Source organism: Osmerus eperlanus, chromosome 25, assembly GCF_963692335.1.
Source record: "Osmerus eperlanus chromosome 25, fOsmEpe2.1, whole genome shotgun sequence".
Taxonomy (NCBI): domain Eukaryota; kingdom Metazoa; phylum Chordata; class Actinopteri; order Osmeriformes; family Osmeridae; genus Osmerus; species Osmerus eperlanus.
This window is the reverse complement of record NC_085042.1, coordinates 2,796,767-2,817,639: the sequence shown is the minus strand read 5'-3', so window position 1 is coordinate 2,817,639 and position 20,873 is coordinate 2,796,767. Positions and strand designations below refer to the sequence as shown.

Genomic DNA, 20,873 nt, shown 5'->3' with positions numbered 1-20,873 from the left:
ATGCATCACTTTCCACGGAGTCTTGCTTCCACAGTCACAAATGTGCAGTGTCGCAGGATTGGTGGGGATTAAGAAGCCCACTTAAAACCAGACTGATCCGGTGTGTCGGTGAAGCAGCCTGCAGCCTTGTCAGAGGCATGATAGCTAGCCATGGTGCTTTGTGGCCTGTCGTTCACATCGCATTTTCGTGGGCTAATACACCTGGGATAACGAACCCGAAATACGCCCCCCCCCCCCCTTTCAAGAGCAGGAACCAGAAATGTAAAAATGATACACAGAGACAGATCTGAAATGAATGTGCTGTGAAAAAGTCATAATCTTAATAGGATCCGAAGTGCTTTGGGGGAGAGAGGGATGGTTATTGCTACATCCAACTGGATCGCTCCACGAGGTAACGCAATCGCTCATAATGACGAAGCCGTTTGAATGACTTCCCAGCCAGAAGATTGCACAGAGACCCAAGACTCATTAAATATTCATCCCCACACTCAGCTAGGTTATTGGAAAAGAAGAAAATCCTGTGTAACAGGCCGTCGAAGAAACTCCCTGGCGGCAGATTCCTGTCTGAGGTGGATACAGGCAGGAGCGCAATATTTACAACAGGTGTGCCCGCGCAGGGACAGCCAGACAGCGGGCGTGTCGTTAAAACTTCAGCTTCCCAAGCTTGTGTTTTGTCTCGGTGCTTTACTTTTGTCATTTAACCAATCCCCTTGCTCCCCCTGCGTCGCCTCCCACTTGCCAGGCACGCGGTTTTCTCCGTAGCCAGGCCGCTACCCCCCCCCCCCCCCCCCCCCATCGCTCCAAGCGGTCGAAGGCCATTATGGGAATGCAAACTTATCAAAGTCAAACCCTCATCACTTAAATTAAATCATTTCAAGGCTGACTGGCCGCCGTCCTTTTTCGTTTCTCATTTCCCCTCCCTCGCACATCCTCGTTTTCAGGAAGGCGATCTGCCATTCACGGGGAAATTGCCCCCATTTGCATAGCTGATGGCAGCGTATGGGGGAGAACTATTTCAGTGTCTATGTCACACGAGGCAATTGGTTGATGGGAGAGGTGGAATTAATTGGCCTCCTGTTGTAGTACTTGTCCTCCCCTTCCTCCTTCCTCCCTCCTCCTCCCCTCCCCCCCCCCTTCCTCTGTACTCCTCTCCTTCGTCCTCCCCCCTCTTCCCTGCCTCCCCCCGCGTCCTTCCACCCTCCATTAGCCGTCCTCCTCTACTCCATCCTCCTCTCTGTCACCTTTGCACCTCTCCTCGTTGGCAGAATGTCCCAGAGCAGCGGGAGGAAGAGAGAGCCCGAGTCTCGTGGCGGGTCGCCGCGACGACGCAGCCGTCAAGGTTGAAACCTTCCTGCGGATGTTGACGTGGGCTGACCCGTGAAGAAGAAGCCTCTGGGACCGTCTTCTTTCGATACCTCTCTCTTTCTTTCTGGTTCTCTTAGCCTCGTCGGCGGCGGCCCGTCTCTGAGATTGAGCCATTAGAGCCCTGAGAACTCCCAAACGTGATGTCGGACCCTTTGTTTGCTTTTGCACTGCAGGCCCGGGGGCCATGGATGGAGTGTTTGTTCCACTGTTCTCTGTATGAGGTCAGGGAGTCCTCAGCAGTCAGGACGAAACACTTATAAGATTCATGGGACTCAAGAGACACAATTCTGCCTCCAAACAGAATAGAAAGCAAATGCAGAAAATCGGGGGAATCTAGGATTCCGTGCATGCGAAAGTCGTCGAACGATGTTTGTCCGGAGCCAGGAGGAACGCTGGGAGAATGACGGCAAAGTTCCCTGACACATCTTCCCGGCTCGGTCCTCGGGTGATGGTTATGCTGGCTGACGGCCCTGTGGACTGAACGCCTATCTGAGGAGCGATTAGGGAGAGCGAAGTGGACAGGTCTGGCTTCGTCCCGGGCTGTAGGGACGGAGCTACGGAAGACCGCGGAGGTATTCTCATCTCCAGTTGTGTGTGGTGAAATCGCTGCACGCCGAATGCTGTTTGGCTCCTTCAGTTCAGCGCTGATGACTTACTCTACAAAGTGGTTCGAAAAAACATTGGCCGGGCTGTTTGAAAATGTGTCTGGGCTGAGGGCGATAGACTGCATTTGACCGCTTATTTAAATTTATCTTGCATGGATCTCTTGCCGATTCGAGGGGATGTTTTAAGCCTAATTAAAGAGGGGCCTCAATTATTGTCTCACAAGCAATTTCAATGGATTAATATCCCTTTTGATAGGAGTTTGGAATACTCCTTTTCCTAACTTTTTAACAGACCAATCTCATTCGTTTTGTGTCGACATAAAAGTTATCACTCTCTTCTGATTCATTTGAAAAACATGAAAGCCTTCCAGATAGTGGTGTAATTAGCCAGCTATTTTAGGGTTTCAATTAAATATATACTCCACAGTGTCCTCGTGAAAGTAATGGAATTGCTTTGTCTCTAAAACTCTTTGACTCTGAAGACAGTTTAAGGAAATCTAGTCGCAGTAAAACCCCTAGATCTGACTACAACCGGAGGATCGGAATTAATCACTGGGCTTTGATCCCATAGACTCTCCTGTCTTTGTCGAAATACGTTCTCACTCGCAGAAGCTGTTCAATTATTTAAACAACGCCCCCATTTGTTTCTTTCTCCTCTCTGGGTTCTTTAAAATGTAATCCTCAGTCAGATGATATACTGTGGAATTCGGAAAAGCATTAAATAAACATACTTGGAATGTCTTCAAGCTTTTCCTCATGAGTGGTGTTCCCACCATGAACCATATACGTGATGATGATATACAAGAACAGCACATCCCAAAGCACCACTCATAGCCATTGTGGAGTCTGGTGTGTACACACAGTCTCCTGTGAGAGTCAATGCGCTAGGGGCTGTGGATTGATTGCGGTTTATGCTGCATTGCCCTCATTGGGTTTAAAATATGCAGCTTCAGCTGGTGTTGGTGGCCTTTCAAGTGATGATTTGCGTAAACAAATGAGTCCTGGCTGGTGTCATAATGCACCATCCCACTCACTCTAGCCAAAGGACATTCATAATAGACTTAGATATCAAAGTCAGAGGCTAGAGGGACATAGAGCATTTTATATAATCTGTTTATCAGAGACCTTGACTTTCATTTCAGACACTTTCTTCCTCAAGATCCTCATTCGTATGCGAGCTGTGGGCCCCAGCCATCTCAGTCCGATGAAATGCAACTCAAGACTTCCTTTAGTGAGAAGCAACATGCACTGCCTCTCCTCTGTGACACGGACCACCCTTGAGAGTGCTGTTCCTCACAAAGCCTCGGCCTGATGACAGTAAAGGGTAGGAGGTATCTGGCTGTCTCCGAGGATTCAGGCTCGTTCCCTTCTCCGCGAGCCCCGTCAGCACTTTCAGAGATCGACTTGTTTACACGTCACCTCCCTCACGCCTCCCCTCCCCTCTCCTCCTCACCCTTCCTCTCCTCCCCGCTTCACGTACCTCTCCTTCTCTCACCGCCTCACCCTCCCTCTCCTTACCTCACCCCCTCAGCCTCCCTCATCCAAACCCTTTCCCCCTCTCCTTTTCTCCTCCCCTCCCCTTCCTCGATGATGCACCTCGTGCCCCAGTTCTGATTCCATCTCCGCCGGCGAGGTGCTTACAGGACGGCTGTGGAGGAAAAGCAGATTAAGGATGTCTCCGGCGTTGCTCCGCCCAGCGCTACCCGTGTTCTCCTCCGCGATCCGGGGCGAAAGAGCGACGGCGTCTGGGATGGAGAGGGGGCTGTCACGTATCTCTGGCAGACTGATGGGCTTGTTCAGCTCACTCCCTCCGAAGCCTCAGGGATCACTCTCTCTCTCTCTCTCTCTCTCTCTCTCTCTCTCTCTCTCTCTCTCTCTCTCTCTCTCTCTCTCTCTCTCTCTCTCTCTCTCTCTCTCTCTCTCTCTCTCTCTCTCTCTCTCTCTCCATCCCTTCAGACTTTCATCCGTCTCTCACAGAGAAGAGAGAGAGAGGAGGAGGAGAGGGAATGGAAAAAACGTGTCATTGTGTTCGTTCCCATTCGAAAGGTCGTCGCCCCCCCAAAGACCCCTCGAGTCCACCTGGAATGCTAATAGAACGGCACGCCTACCTTGTCGCAATCGAACACTTCATGATCCGGCATGAAGATGAGGAGCCGAGAAGGCCAAGTGGCCCCTGTGACCCTCGCAGGCTTCCATACGCAAAATGAAATCCCAACAAATCAGTTTCATCCAAATTCTGCACAATAACGTCCGAGGCGATGACCTCTCTTTGTGTCGCTGCCTCCAACAGGAACTGAGCTGTAATTCCGTAGCGCCTCGGACAACATATCTTGAACATGTATAAAAAGATAATGAGACGAATTGAATATGTATGACAGCGGTCCATGCTGAAGCCGGCTGGCTGCTTTGATAGATGGGGATTACGCTCTAATACGCTTTAAACCACCTCTTTCATTGAGTCACTTCTAGCCTTGACTCCACCATTTTGACTTTTTTCAATTTTATTGTGGTTTACTGGTCATACTGTTTCTAGGATTGAACTTTACAATCGATGCCTCTGGCTGGATGAGGTACTTACTGGTCTTGCCTTCTGAGATGAATCGATGGGTGATTACATTTCCAATATTGTATTCTGTAGATAGTCCTAACAAGGTGTATTAAAACTGGAGTAACCTCGTTTGATAAAACTTCAAACATAAAGTCCTATAGAAGTTCTTTCATTCTGACTGGACTATCTCCACAAAATACAACAAAAAAGGGTTTATTTGCTCATGTGTCATACACTCTCTACTTCTTCCAAATTCACAAAGCACAGCGGCTCCACAGACAGCCTGGGCACCCCTGGGTCCTAATCCCCCGGTGTTAATGTCTTTACCTTCACCACATTAAACCGAATTAAATAATCCACTTGCCCTTGAGCTCAGAGACACATCCTGGACGGGCCTCAGCAAATTGAATGAACCTTCTTCCCATAAAAAGCTAATGGACTCCCTGTGATGGGCCCACTAAATAACACAGAGAACAGGGGAGGTGAGATGAGACAATTTATTACTCCGTCTTTGAGAACAACCCCCCCCCCTTCCCGCCTGCCCCCCCACCCCCCCCCCGCCCCCATCCCCCCACCGAGGGAAGGTCACTGTCTCATTGATCAACTTCTCTCCCGTGTGGGAACGGTAATTAGGCGTGCCAACACAGACCTGGGTCACCTCCAGATGCCTCGGAGGATGAGCCGGTCTGACAACCCTCAACGGGGCTCTTCTGACATCGAGGCACGGAAGAGCGTCGTCGAGGCAGCGTCGTCGAGGCAGAAAACAGGGACTGCTTCTCGCTGGGAACGGCTTCGAAAGGTTTCGGCCACGGCGAACCGTGGCATTTGCGACGCGGGATCGGCCTATCTGCGGCGCGCTCACCCCAGCGGGTTCAGCAATGTGGAAGGCTGGGTCGTGTTACGTGGTTTTTCCGGAGAGATCCGGATCTTCTTACCTGCTCTAATTCATACAGCCAGGCAGCACCGCCCAAGATCATTACCACAATAAAGCGAAGAGTGCGTGTGTCTAGCAGGGTGTCTTGATTGCTCTCCGTCGCTGTCTCTAACACTCTGTGGCGGTGCGATCGGCGCGGTCACGAGGAACGGAGGTGCTGAGCCGCTTATTACACGGCTGCCTGACACCTCCTCTGCCTCGGAGGAAACACAAGCTTCTGTTCTCCCTGGTAAATGGCAATGGGGGAGGGGAGGGTGGGTGCTCAGGTATAGGGGGGGGGGGGGTAGGGGCTGTAGGTGATGGGGGTGTAGGTGATTTCACCACAGACAGCAACGTGTGTGTGTGCGTGTGATTTGATGGCTCAGCGATAGCACAGAGGATGGATTCTTGTGTGTGGATGAGGGGCTTCTGAGGGCAACGCCACCAGAGACAGGAGCAGGTCTCAAAGGCGATGGAGATGCACACTTGAGACCCACGCAGCCCCCATATGCAAATATAGAAAACCCAGTTGAAGGCTTGCAGATTGACCTCATCCAACTAAAGGCTTCCTCTAGACAGCCAAGCAAAGGTCCAGGCCTGAAATACACCGTGTCACTACGGCTTCAAAACTAATTAGTCGGCTAAGCTCCACCCCCACCCACTTGTGGATGTTCCAGGGGCATGCTGGGATGTGTGGGTGGCTGTGCGTCCATCTGTCCCTGTCCTAATCCACAGCCAGTAGGCGGAAGGCATCTTTCTGAAGGGGCTGCGGGGGTTGGGGTGCCCCCCTCCAGGGGTGAAAGACTGTGGAAGGGGGGGGGGGGGGAGCCCCTGGTGGGAGCCAGCCTGTTCAGACAGATGGCAGGGCAGGGCTGACCAGCGGGAGGATGGCCAGGGTGCACGCAGAGTGGAAACACAGGTGACGTCAGACCAGGCGATGATGGAATGTTCTAGAAAGGACATTGCATTGTGACAACCTGTGTGCCGTCTGAAGGGACGGATGCCTCGTAGATGTAATGTTACCTATTTAGATTAGCATTGCACAGTCTTCCAGTTTAAATCTGCACCCGAGAGGAAATGTTTTGGTTGTGTTTTTTTTTTCTTTTTTGTCTTTGCGGTGTAAACCAACAGGAAGGTTGTCAGCAGGGGGCTAACAGCCCTGTGGGGGTGTCGCAAGCTTTATACACTGCAGCCATCACAACAAATCTCTATTCAGCGCTGTAATGACCGCACTAACGCACCCCGCAGAGCATTCTAATCTGCATCCCGTCACGTGATCGTAATTTAAAGCAGACACTTTTACTGTGGCTCCGCCCCATCATGAATAAGACATAGAGGAGAAAATCTCAACATCAAACTGAGCAGATGTTCCCTGTCACATTCTGTCCTCTCTGTCCTCTCTGTCTGTCTGTCTGTCTCTCTCTCTCTCTCTCTCTCTCTCTCTCTCTCTCTCTCTCCTCTCTCTCTCTCTCTCTCTCTCTCTCTCTGACAGCTTTCCCTCTCCTTTCTTAAGAACCCATGAATCCACTGGGGGAAATAGAAGTGAGTGAGGTGCGGTGCAGTGCAAGTGCCGATTTTTATTTACATTCTTCAGTGTTTCCTGCCGTGGGGCTCTCGTCAGGAGAGAGAGAGAGTGACAGAGAGACACAGAGAGAGAGAGAGAGAGAGAGAGATAGAGAGAGAGAGAGAGAGAGAGAGAGAGAGAGAGAGAGAAAGAGACTGCTGGCTGTGAAGTTGCCCGTGTGAACAACACACAGAGCTGTGAGTGGAGAGGGATGAGGAAAGCACAAGAGAAAAAGAGGAAAAGATAGAGACAGAGAGAGAGAGGGAGGGAGCGGTAGAGGGAAAGCAAGAGAGAGAGAGAGAGAGAGAGAGAGAGAGAGAGGAGAGAAAGAGAGAGAGAAATTCCAAGGGGCCAGAGAGAGGAGGAGAGAGAGAGAGAGAGAGAGAGAGAGAGAGAGAGAGAGAGAGAGAGAGAGAGAGAGAGAGAGAGAGAGAGAGAGAGAGAGAGAGAGAGAGAGAGAGAGAGAGAGAGAGAGACCGGAGAGAGAGAAAAAGAGTGAGAGAGAGAGAGAGCATGCTCTCTTGATCATCGCTGAGCACAAACCTCGGGTAGTGTACTAATGCCCTAGCCTCCTCATAACACCAGCTAATTACCTTCACATCCAGCTCCTGTCAAGACCACCTCTCAGGAGTCTCTCTCCCACGCACACAGAGACCCCCGCTGTCCTCTGGGTGGCTCTCTCCCTGCCATGCCTCAACTCAAACACAACCTGTTTACTGACACAAATTAGCATGGGGAGCCAGGCAGCTTGTTACAGCTGAGTTGCGGCGGCGAGGTGCGGTGTCCGGTTGTGCTCCAACAACACTTCCTGTATCCCCTGGCAGGCCCTGACAGTGGGCAGCCTCTCCACCAATCGGGCAGATGGAAGAGAACTTGATGGGACGTAATTGGAGCGCAGCCGAGCAGAGAGAGTCAAAAGCAGGCCTCTCACACACACAGCTGCAGCTGGTGCTCTGTCGAAACAGCTCCGAAACTGCTTCCCATTTCCATGCTCTGGAACTCAGATTTTTACTCATTATTTTCTGTTTGGAAGGAATGTTCCCTGTCCAATTAGGTGCTAAAGCTCGACTCAGATGGCATTTTATATATTCCCAGCCATCCTTTATGCCCTTTAGAACACAGCTAGTGATGGAATGAGTGAGGGAAAGTTTTTGTTTTGTTGCCAAGAAAGTTTGACTATCCCAGCTTCTGTCCTTTTTTGAAACGGAGACAGGGACTGCGAGGCCCAGAGTTACTGAAAGCTTCACCTCCAGCATCTGCCTGCCGCCACAAACCCAACATTTCATTGGCTTCCGACAGCCCCGCCACCATTCTTCGAATCCGATTGGCCGGAAGTCGGAAACGGATCACTTCCTTGTCGCCGTGCGCGGAAAGCCGATGGGACCGAGACACCACCTCTGAGTCTCCTCACGCCGCCCGATTCTTCTCCCCCCCTTTCCCTTCCCGCGGATATCAAATGACCTGCTGTCGTCGCGCTTAGGTTCTCCGCCAGGCGGCTGCGCGTCGAGCCGGGGTCGTTGCCGCAGCCGCGCCACGCTAATTACAGACGGAGCGCGCCGAATGCAGCTCGCTCCTCCCCGTGACATTAGCATAGAGAGGGCTGCGGCGCTCTCCGCGACGCTGTCAGCACAGGAAGAGCCGCAAGGAAGTGCCAATTAAACCGTTTCGCCCCCCCCCACCTCCCGCCCTCTCCCTCCCGCCTCCTCTCTTCACCCCCGCATTCCGGCTTCTGCCTCCTGATAAAGAAGCCCCTAATCATCTGTAACTTGATTTAGAGAGAAGTCTATCGAGCACCAGCTTGTGCTCAGGGATTCTGACGTTTTTGGGGGGGGTTTTTTTGCCCCCAGATGGTGATGATCCAGGCTCGAAATAGGGCGGGGTATTTTAAGATGTTGAATTAGCGTTGAACGGGCCCCAGTTGCAAAGACAGGAAGCTGTTGGTGTGTCAGTGCTGGATTCTGACAGGGGGGCCCGTGCTAGAGAGACTGCCCTAAGCCTTCAGCCTCACCAGGTGGACCAGGGACCCCCGAAGGGGGCTGTGGGGTCACCTGCCCCCTCCCCAACCCCCTCCCCCCCTTTCCAGGAAGAATAGAGAACCCTCTCTGACCAATGGGCTGGACAGGGGGCAGAGGCCCAAGGCAGACTGGAGCTTCAGGGAGACAGGGAGAGGACTCCACAGCTTCTGTTGCTGGACAGATGAATTCTGCAGTCCACAGCCAAATCAAGCTACTAGAACAGTAATTAGGTTTAAGAAACAGCAAATCCTTTTTTCTTCTTTTTTTCTCCTGAAATTACCTTTTCATTTCTGTTCCCTAATGATATTTCATCCGAGACCAAACTTATCTTGCTTTCTTCTCACTATCCGTCATTCTCTCCATCTCTCTTTCCATCTCTCTCTCTCTCTCTCTCTCTCTCTCTCTCTCTCTCTCTCTCTCTCTCTCTCTCTCTCTCTCTCTCTCTCTCTCTCTCTCTCTCTCTCTCATCACACTCTCGGCTCTCCTCTCTCGCCGCCTCTCTCTTCCCTCTCTTCGTCACACTCTCTACTCTCTCTCTCTTTTCTCTCTCTCCTCCCTCTCCCCTCCTGCCTCTCCTCCCCTCTCTCCTCTCCCTACCTGCTCCCAGGGGAGACATGGCCAGTGGCCCCTGTGAACAGGAGGGCCGTCCTGTGAATTACAGTTTGGGCGGCGTGGAGAGAGAGAGCTGTGACTCAAACGGCCCTCGTCTCTCGGCCGAGTCCTCTGGGCCCGCCTGCGTGCGCGGCGCCGAGGCCCTCCGGGCCGTGATTCCGATGTGCGAATGTGTTTTCCGAGTGATTTCATCCACAGCTGCTTTCACAGCCCTTGATGTGCAGAAGATCTAATAACGAAGCAAAGAAGTCAGTCATCGTGTATAAATAGTGTGTTCCAGGCACGGTGTCTGAGTTGGTTGCAGTGCTTGGGGGTCTTTGAAAATATGACTTTATGTTACGTATTTCTATTGAGAATGATTACTGGCATTTACAATTTGATATTCGCTGATTTTTATGACCTCACTTTGTGAGGCTTCATTATTTCGGTTCTTTGCTGCCATCTCCTGAAACGTCTTGTACGTTCGATGATGTGAGCACAAATGAGCTCGACAGCCTGCTCAACCGTTAGTAAGATGGTAATAACACAACCGCTCCACACAGAACGTTAACACCGCGGGCCGGTTAATGCACACAGCGCATCGTGAGCACAGCCAACAACACAGCGCGTACACACAGCACAGCTAAGACACACACACAGCACACACACAGGGAATCTGTGACTTTCCTCAGAAGGATCAGCGCCGAACAATCCAATAGGTGATGCATTTCCAGGAAGTTAGCAGCCGATTGCGTTGTATGGATCCTTTCTTTGTATCCTTTGTGAGCACTAATTCCTGTTCCTGCAACATTGATTTCCGTGTGAGGTTAATGTGCCCTGTGTTGTTAAACACAACCCATCTTTTACTGGGCGGTTGAGTGTGTAGTAAAAGTCAGATTGGGGATAGCCCTGAGTTTCCTGGGTCCAGACCAGTCACACTGCCTCTCCTGTCTACAGGAGAGGAAACAGAGACAGCAAACAGGTTTTTATAAAATAACCTTCCAAATTATTTTTCTAGCCCATTTCAGTGTGTAACATGACTTAACATTTCAGAAGGGCCACTAGGCATCAATACCACAAACCCAAACTAAGAACGCAAGCACCCCCCCCCCCCCCCCCCACACACACACACACACCTGTGTGGAAGGAACTGTAATTATTCATAAACACAGCTAATCTAATTATGGCTCCAATCATGCTCCTGGCATCGCGGGCGTCCTCCATGACCTCTGTTTCTCGCGGGCCGAGCGCCGTTCCTAGGTAAACACTTCCATAGCTCGAGGCAGAGGGCTGACAGAATCATCTCATTTGTTCTGTTTGGGAGGAAGTGATTGCAAGAGAGAGAGGGAGAGGGAGAAGGACAGGGAGAGAGAGGGGGAATGCGAGGGAGAGAGAACGAGAGAGAGAAAGACGGAAGAAATGCTATAATTTGATTGATGTGCGGTCCGCCGAGCGGTGGACTTTGTTGTAATTACTCTTTGTGCTCACCGTGATAAGGAAATTAATCAAGCCATTATGTTGCCCCATTTTATCATCGGGATTAAATAATTGAATAAAACAACCTCACTTTTCTTCAAAGTCACTTACCGCTGTGATTTGCGTGGAGAGGTGTGAAATCTTACCTACCAACCCAGCTCTCCTCCAGTTACCTCCCACCCCAGCTCTCCAGTAGGCTGTCTGATTCCTAGCAGTTACCTACCCGACCGTCGTGTTGTTATGATCCCCCAAACTGTCACGTACCAATAGAGGACAATGTTAATGCTACGCAAATGCAGAATTCAGAACGAGTGGGACTTCACTGACTACTCATTTGCACATTTTCACTTTTATATAAAAAAATGAATAAATATATATATTTTTTTGTCTCCAGCCTTTAGTGTGCGCCTCTATGCATCAACAAGGAGAAGGGGATCCTTCACTGAATTGCTTCGCCCGAGGTTTCTCTCTGAAGAGTTATTTGGTTATTTTTCTTCTATTTTAGGGTTTTTGGGTTGGTTAAATAGGTGCTGATCTGTGCATGTCTGGGAAGCCCTTTGTGACATGGCTTGTAAAAAAGGACGATCCAAATGCATTTTGATTTGATCGTATTCGACTGAGAAGAAAGATTCATGTTAACATCATAACCCTCCTCAGTCTGTCATCAGCCTCCAGCCTGGCCCCAGGGCAGAGACAAGCTAGCGCTGTGACAAGCTAGCATTTACGCTTATCTCTGTACCTAGCACTGGGAGAACTCGCAGTATATACGACTTTGTATTTAAATACGAGGGACCTCTTGACGTTTGACTCGGAGATGACTGACTGAAGGGTTGGCGGACTGAAGGCACGATGCTAATTTTCAGATCAGCATTCGAAAACAATGAGGCGGACGGCCATGTTTTGTCGACTCACCGTCGACCTCTCTCTGAACCTGTACAGTGAAGTTGGACCTTGCAATTGGACCAAACTCAAAGAGACAGGAACCAACGAGCTGCCGGCGACACCTCCTAACAGCAGCTGAGCGGCCATTAAATCTGTGGTGTCTGCTTCCATCATTCCGCCCAACCATCATGCACTGCAGGAGAGCGAGGCGGCCAATCAGAGCAGGTCTCAGCTGCCCAGATGGATTTGCGTCCATCCCCATGATTCATTCCAACAGGGGTGTTTCTTCAAATCAATTATCTACCCGTGTGTGTTGCGGTGAGCTGTTGAGGGGCCCATGAAATGGGATTCTTTTCTCTCTCTTAAGCCAGGGCCACCTTACAAGACGTTTTCAACCGGGAACGACTATGAAAAGATTGAGCAGTGCACTGTTAATGACGCAGAATCACTCACTGGCCATTTTGCGTTTGTCATCCTGCACATTGCATTCTTGGTTTGATAAATTCCCAGTTTTTTTCCCTAATTCATGCTGGTCACAAATTAAAACGTCAGTGGCTGTTGAAAATGTGTGCAAACAACTACCCCCAATAGAAGAAGAACGCCTGATTTAATCGCGACCTCACTGACTGGGATCAACTAGGTCGCCATTTGCGACTTATACTCACACACACAAACGTTCACAGGAATCTCACAGCTCTGGCTTCCTGCAAACAGGGAAAACTCTATCTTCCACATCCAGTGGACGCTCTGTTGACGGATTATCTCCGGAAACATGGCATCTCCTACTGAGGTGGCGAGTGAAGTGACCTGTGTTAACCCTTGTGTTATCTTCGGGTCATTCTGACCCATCAGTCATTGTGACCCACCGTCGTATTGCGACAGATTTACCGCATACAAAGACAAAGTGAAGCATTTTCTTTTAACAGCTAGGCTGTCTCAGACCCCCCACATTGCAAAGGTTAAAAGAAAATTATTTAAATTTGTTTTTGTATTGGGTAAAATTGGGTAAACACAACGATGGTTCGTTATGAACCTTTGGGTCATGTGACCCGAAGGCAGCACGAGGGTTAAGGAACACTGCCCCAGCTGGGAGCTCTCCACCCGCACTTGTTCTCACTCCTCCGCCATATGCTAACTCTGGAAGCAGCCGCATGCTAAGACGGCATCTTGCTCCTTTGAGACGTCCAAGTGTGCGGTGCGTGTGTGTGTGCGCGTGCGTGTGAGTGTACTGGCCGTGTTTGTTCCGTATGTGGGTGTGTGTCGTACAGCCGTCTATGTGTGTATGTTATGTACGTGTGGTGGACTGGCCACTGCTTCACATAAAAGCTCACAAAAGCATCCCGTACACCAGCTAACCCCACAACTTTCATTCCAAAATAAACTTCCCCAAGTGCCATGCTTTCCTTTATTGGTGTAGATATCTAGGGCAGTCTCACATTAAAAGTTGTTCTTGCTTTTATTATGAAACTTAAACAGTATTAAGTGTAATTTAACACTGGGTACACAGGAACTGCCACCTCTCTCTGCTGGTAATTGTAGTGCTAGATCATCTCACTCTGTTCTAATTATCACCACTATCTGGACTCCAACAGTAATGGTTATCAATGGCAACCACTAGCTTTGACAGCCATAATGAAAAGACCATTAGCCTTTCCTGAACTACAGGAGTGGCTAGGGAACTTTTAAATCACCCATGGCAACATGGAGTGAGAAAGCACACAACACACACACACCACCACACACACACACTCGCACGCCACTACACACACACACACACACACACACACACCACCACAAACACACACACACCACCACAAACACACACACTAACACACCACCACAAACTTGCACGCCACCACACGCACACCACACACACCACCACCACCACACACACACACACACACACACCACCACAAAACACACACTCGCACGCCACTACACACACACACCCACCACACAACCCCCCCCCCCACACACACACACACACTCTCTGTGGGTTGAAAGGAGCTCAGGAACAGCCGGCTCCTCCCCCTTTCGGTTGCCAGTAATCAGGCTGACAGAGAGATGTGTTCATCAGCTCTTATTGTTAGGGTGCATGACTTAGGATTTAGAAGGCAGAGGTGACAATGGCCAGATAGCTGGATTACCGCTCATGTCTTTCTTAATAAGGAATCAGCTCATCTGGTCAACATACTATTGAAGATGTATAAATACGTCCTCTCCCTCTTCTCTCATGGACTAAGTATGCCTCTACTGAAGCAGAACTGCTGGGGGAGCACACATACACACACACACATCCTCATGGACAAACACACACACAGATGGTGGTGTACACAGGTCTAGACAATTATGAATAAAATGCCATTCGCTGGTTTGACTATAGTATCATGATAGTAGTTGTTAGTGTTTGTGAAGGAAGGTGTGATGCAGTACATCTTTGTTCTGGTTGTAATGATTCTGGACCATCTGTCACCACCTGCCCTATCTCTGGGCGCCATGGCGACCAGCGGGGGCATGTGACAGAGCAACGGAACCCACACGCCAGGAGGGATGAGTCCCTCATTCTGACAACAACATAAACAAGCCCCCAGACCAGCCCCCGGCAACCAGTCTCCAGAACCAACCCCCCAACTCCCAGAACCAGGCCCCCGCAACCAGTCCCCAGGGCCAGCACCTAACCCCCCAGGACCAGCCCCCAGCCATGGCTCCAGCCCCGGCCTCAATCCAGCCCTAGCCCCCACCACCAGCCACATAATGGAAGGTCATCCCTCTAAAAGACACAAATAGATACAGTAAATGTGCACAGTACCAACATATGCAGACAGAAATGCGACCGGAGAAGCACAGAAGCGGATTTAGCAAGGTAGCCTAGCCCTGTGTGACTACCTACCTGTCTCATCCCCGCTGGGCTAATCTGAGGATTACCGTCCCCCTAATTCCTATTTAGAAAGACCTGACGTTTCAGATGCACATTTAATCCTCTCTGTGTTGGCTTCATATAAAGGCTTTGTTGTGTTGTCCTTTCTGTGGTCCTCTTCCTGTCTTTCATTAACTCTGCTCGAAGAGAGTGGCTGTGGCCCTTTCAACAAAAGACTTTCGCACAGTTGGAGACCAGGGTGTGCAGAGGTAGTGCGTGTGTGTCTACGTGTGGAGGGTTGGTGGAGAGAGTGACAGATGAAAAAAACCTGCCCTATATCCAGGTGTTCATAGCTTTGAGAGTTTTCAGAGTCTAAATTGGGTCAGTACAGGCACAGACGGGCCACGATAGAAATGTTCCAATGAAACGTTTCAGCCTTTCATCAGATTTTCTACAGTTTTTTGAGGTGGACAATTAGCATTTTTGGTATCAAAATATCACTTCATCATCCTCCTGATGCTGCTACTCTTCGTCGCCCTCGGCCCTCCTCTTCGTCGCCCTCTGCCCCCCTATTTTTGTCATCCTCCGACCTCCACTTCATCTTCCTCCGTCATCGCTCCTCTTGCACATCCTCCGTGAAGGCCGGCCTGAGTCAAAGCTCCATGGCTGCTACTCTCCATTAGCCCTGAGACCCAGGAAGGTCTGCAGGGGTGGCAGGTGAAGCAGGGAGAGAGAGAGAGAGAGAGAGAGAGAGAGAGAGAGAGAGAGAGAGAGAGAGAGAGAGAGAGAGAGAGAGAGAGAGAGAGAGAGAGAAGTGAGTAGGATGCGGAGGAGGCAATCAAGGTCTAATCTTTGGGTCTGATTATCTTCTCATTAGAGTCAGGGGGAGCCTCTCCAGTGAGAGAAGGTTGTGCAATTATGCTCAAATCTCCTGTGACTGGAACAGGGCCTGATGAGCCGAGGCACATTCTCAGACACGTCTGATCACTGCACTTTATTTAGTCCTCGTGTCTGAGGTCTTGGTTGATGCAATCTGGTGTGCTCAGAGAAGGACATGGACACTGGTCAGGAGGCGAAAAGAAAACGAGGAGCTGAAACATTCTTCAAAGTGGGGGAAATGACTTGCTGCAGAAAAACATGATACAATGGTTTCATTTTCGTTTATTTGCTTTGCTAACTGTCCTGAGGTAGAAAACTAGGCGATATCAGGATATTGGAAAGCGCATACAGTGTTTATTTGCTATTCAAGCCCACAGCTTTCCGTGGAGGTCAAACTCCCGATAGAACCCAGCCTCCTGTTGCTAACCTGCTAAGTCACAGATGCAGAAAAATATAATTTCCCAATAAAAACCCAAACCAACTGAAGCGTGTAGATAACAGCCTTTCAGCTGACGTCTCATTTGAATGGTGAATATCTGACCTCCGGGGCCGATTGCGTTCTTTCTGGAAAACAGGAAATAGAAGTCTCGCGTCCTTCCCCCCTCCTTCCGTCCTCCGGTGCCCTTGTCCTCCCATCCTCCATTCCTTCCCGTCTCCTCTCCTCCCACCCTCCCCTCCTTCTGTCCACCCCTCTCTGGCCTCCCTTGATGGAGAAAAAGAGAAACCGATTTTTTTCCCCTTTCACCTTGCAGCACAGAGACGTCGGTGTGTCGAGCCGTCAGTGTGGAGGAGAGGAAAGGGGAGGACACAGACGGCAGGGTGGTCATCTCTGATCGACGGAGATGCATCCGAGACAAGAAACGCAAGCATGGCTGCCGTCGCCGGCCACGGAGGTGAGTCTACCTTTCTCACTCTATTTCACATACACACACACACACGTCACGGCAGGTTTGTTCAAAGATTCCCTCTCCTGCGAGGGAGGGAACGAGGTACCACAGGAACGATCTATTCCATTTCTGGAAACTCTTGTCAGAAGTCGTCCCTTAAGAAAACGCCTTTGAGGCTTTGCTGTCTTTGTAGTTGAGAGGAGGCTGCGCGTCGAAAAGGAGCCATGTTTCCTTCAGTTCTCTTACAGCGCGTAAAGACTGTCTCATCTTCACTCTGTTACCCAGCAGCCTTTGCATAAAGCGTAACCCATTTCTCATTAAGGCGTGGAAGATAAAAAGTTTCCCTTCAAAAGCAGGGCCACCTAGAGGGTGTGCACTCCTCTGTAGAATCACAATCCAAACACTCAGCCAATGTGAGCGTTAGTAGTTAGCCGGAGCCCGGTGGAAAAATACTTCAAGGCGTTGCAACATTTTGACCTTTGTTGTTGAACAGTTATTAAAAACTTTTGATAAGTGTCTGCTAAATGTATCAATTGCCTCTGTAATTCAGTTCCGTTCCATTTGATCCCAAAACAAGTGAACTGCCTTAAAAATATTTTCTATATTTATTTTATATTTTACATTTACATTTAGTCATTTAGCAGACGCTCTTATCCAGAGCGACTTACAGTAAGTACAGGGACATTCCCCCGAGGCAAGTAGGGAGAAGTGCCTTGCCCAAGGACACAACGTCAGTTGGCATGACCGGGAATCGAACTGGCAACCTTTGGATTACTAGCCCGACTCCCTCACCGCTCAGCCACCTGACTCCCTCATATATAGATATTTTACTATCTATCTAGTGTGGTCAAGTTAGCATTAGCCAGGTTAGCATTAACCAGGTTAGGATTAGCTAGGTTACTATTAGCCAGGTTAAGCTCAGCCAGGTGGAAGGCCTGAAGCAGAGCTCATGGTTCAGCACAAGACAGAATTCAGTCTGCAGTCTCATTGGCATCCATAACTGTTTCACATTGCTAGATACACACACACACACACTCCAACCTTCCACCCATCCTCCCACACACACACTAACCATCCACATTTCCTCCTGCACAAAGACAAACCTCAACCTCCCTCCGTCTCTCGCACACACCTCCTTCTTGCCAGCTAAGAAGAAACAGCTACTTTTGCTGCAAATGCAAATTGCTTCTCTACTCCTGCAAGAGTTGGCTGGAGGTGGTAATGAGTGACAAAGCTTTCTCATTACTGGAGAGGCTTTCTAATCAGGCCTAATGCATTTCAGCTGCTAGAGTTGAGAGAAGTTACCCCAGCAGCTATCATTCGTTAGCGCCGAGGCAGCCACATCCAATCACACAGACACAAGGTCCCCAGAGCGATGGCCATAGGCCAGATCTGTTTTCCTCTGGGAGGATCCGTGGTTAGAATTACACTTCTAATAGGTCTTTAGTGGTGTCGCTCTCTCAGCGACTCACTCTGTCACTCTTACTCTTACGCTCACTCTCTCACAAACTCGCTTGCTCACTCACTCACACTCTAACTCACTCTCTCACTCGCTTTAATTCTCTTACAAATGCATTCACTCGCTCACTCATTCACTGTCAAGCACACTCCCTCAATCACTCCCTGGTTGGTTGTCTTTGTGTGTGGGTGTGCATGTGTGTGTGTGCGAGCATGTGTCTGAACAATGTGTGTGTCTCTCCTCTGTATTCTCTATCAGGAACATCACTCTCCAGTCTGATTGTTTACCGAGGCTATTTAATGAGGCCTTGGCAAAACGGCACAAAAGAATTGCATTTAAAGGCCCCTACCTGCACATCTCTCTTCATCTCTCTTTTCCCCTCCCTCCCTCCCTCCCTCCCTCCCTCCCTCCCTCCCTCCCTCCCTCCCTCCCTCCCTCCCTCCCTCCCTCCCTCTAGCCTCCCCTCTTTTCTCAATCTCCTCCTGAAAGGCAGAGCCATGGTGGGTTGTACCAGCGCATTACGGAGATGGAGGGGTTGTAGTGGTTCTGGTCAGGTGTTTGTGTGCTAGAAGGCCCAGGTTAAGCTCAGTAAAGGGCATGGAAGGGAGAAAGCAATAGTCATTAAAATATCACATTCACCCATTATGATTGTGAATATCCTGCAATATCATGCTATTATTCTATATCCGGTGGCAGAAGAGAGAAAAGTAACCACTCCATACCTGCCTCTCTTTGCCTGGAGAGAGACCAGTAACCCCGCAATACCTGTAAAGAGACCAGTAACCCCTAATCTCTCCATACCTGTGTTTTGTTGCAGCCTGTCCCTGGTGGGTGACATGTCTCCTCGTCCTCCTCCCAAAGGCAAGAGGAAGAAGAGGAAGTCTGAGCGCAGGAGGAAGAGGAAAAGGTCAGCGCCGCACGCTCGATCAACCCGCTCTGAACAAACAGGAAGTAACAATCCTCAAGGAGACCACAGCCCTCAAATGATGTGTTTGTGTGTGTGCTTGTGCTACAGGTCTCCCTCCTACAGCCTGTCACCACTGAGGAAAAAGAAGAAGAAGAAGAAGAAGAAAAGTTCTAAGAAAAGCAAAAGGCACAGGTACGTTTCATAGACGTAAAAAAAAAAAACAACATAAAAACCAGCAGTTTGTTTGCTTTTGTTAATTCCTCTTTACTCTCCAGAGACCAGCACCACTTGATATGTACATTATGTATGAGTGCTTTGGTCTATGTTTTAAATTGTGTATCTTTTTCTGGTCTAGGTGCTCTTCAAAAAAGAATAAGCACAGGTATGTGCCCCCATGTGAGGCTGCATGAAGGCAACAAAAATGTCCTGTAAATGTGTTGAAAGGGTGTTCAGGGATTTTATTGCTAAATAAATGAAAGAATTTTAGTCCTGGAGGCAGCAAGGTCTTTCACAGGAACAAGGTGATGCTTTATTGATTGCGTTGATATTCATCCTTCATGTTCCTCCTCTCTGTAGCTCTTCAAGTTTGAAGAGAAAGAGGAGAGAGGATCGAAAGCAAAAGAAAAGGTTAGTCATTGAGACTTCACTTCACCTTACCAAGATCACAACTCTCCCTCCCTCTCCTCCTTCTCTCTCTCTCCCATTCTCTGTCCCTCCTCTACCTCTCTCCCTTCCTCCCTCCTTCTTTCCCTCCCTCTCTTTACCCCTCTCTCTGCCTCCCTCCTTCTTTCCCTCCTTCTCACTCTCTCCCATTCTCTTCCATCCATCCCCTCGGTACAAATAGGCATTCAGACAGAACCAAAGAACACACTTTAGAAAAGCATCTTCCAGACTGCTTTAGAGCTTGCACACCAGACACAGCCGCCTGGCTTTCATGTTCTGAAATCACTGTAAAGAGAAAAAAACAGATTAAAAGGAGGGGAACACAAAGCAAGAGAAGAAAGGGGACAGAAAGAGAGTCAGAGAAACCAATTTCACGCTGTGAACCTGCAACATTTATAATTCTTCCGCCGAGCGCTGAACGGCGTTCCTGAACACAGAGACCTGCTCAGAAGCGGCGACTTCGCTGGAGAGGGTCTCGGCGACAGCGCCCTTAAAAAAAAAAAAAAAAAGAACACCTCACCCTTCTATTCATCTCTTCGTCCTCCTCTTCCTCTGTCTCCTCGTGCTGCCTGGCTGTACACCACCTCCCTCCCCTCTCACCCGCTCTCAACAGTCTCCCCTCAGAACATCTGTTTTCTTCTGCTCTTACGCAGTGTTCCGTACAGGGCAGGAACACTGTATTCAGACTGAATTGATCTGATTGGCATAGCCCTGCCTGCTACTACAAAGAAGCTTCCAGCAGCGCGATTGGTGTTGTCAATGTGTGCCAAGTCACAGCTCGGTTAATCTACTGTGTGACATTATAAATCACTGTGCTCCAAATGTCCAAGATTGTTTTGACTGGCATGGTGTAGTGGGTCAAGCTGTCGTTTGACAGGATCTATGATTAAAACGACTGGTTGCCTCCTCTCCTCTCCTCATGCTTTCCCTCTCTCTTCTCTTCTGCTTTCCCTCTCTCTTCTCTTCTCTTCTGCTCTCCCTCTTTCCTCTCCTCATCCCCCTCTCCCTCCTCCCTCAGCTCACGGAGCCACTCCCATCACAAAAGGAGATGCCGCAGGTCCGAGTCCGACAGTTCAGCCTGCCGTTCCTCCAGCGCAGAAAGCAGGTAGGCTCACAGACACGCACACAAACACACACACACACTATGGATGTATCGGAACCCTAATACCGATTAGCACCGATGATGCTTTGTAAACGGATAATAATTTGTTCTAGTTTATCTCTAATATTCGGATGATATGAGAACTCTTGTGCTCAGCCCA

General features: G+C 49.6%; 1 protein-coding gene across 4 annotated transcripts in view; it reads left to right on the top strand.

Moving 5' to 3' along the window:
- srrm4 (serine/arginine repetitive matrix 4) overlaps window positions 1-20,873 on the top strand; it is a 50,470-nt gene that overhangs the window by 19,121 nt on the left and 10,476 nt on the right. For all 4 annotated transcript variants that reach the window (XM_062451440.1, XM_062451441.1, XM_062451442.1 and 1 more), the window contains 6 exons: window positions 16,448-16,588; window positions 18,859-18,948; window positions 19,057-19,140; window positions 19,304-19,330; window positions 19,525-19,575; window positions 20,630-20,716. In XM_062451440.1, coding sequence (XP_062307424.1) covers window positions 16,448-16,588; window positions 18,859-18,948; window positions 19,057-19,140; window positions 19,304-19,330; window positions 19,525-19,575; window positions 20,630-20,716 — 480 coding nt within the window. The remainder of the gene's footprint in view (window positions 1-16,447; window positions 16,589-18,858; window positions 18,949-19,056; window positions 19,141-19,303; window positions 19,331-19,524; window positions 19,576-20,629; window positions 20,717-20,873) is intronic.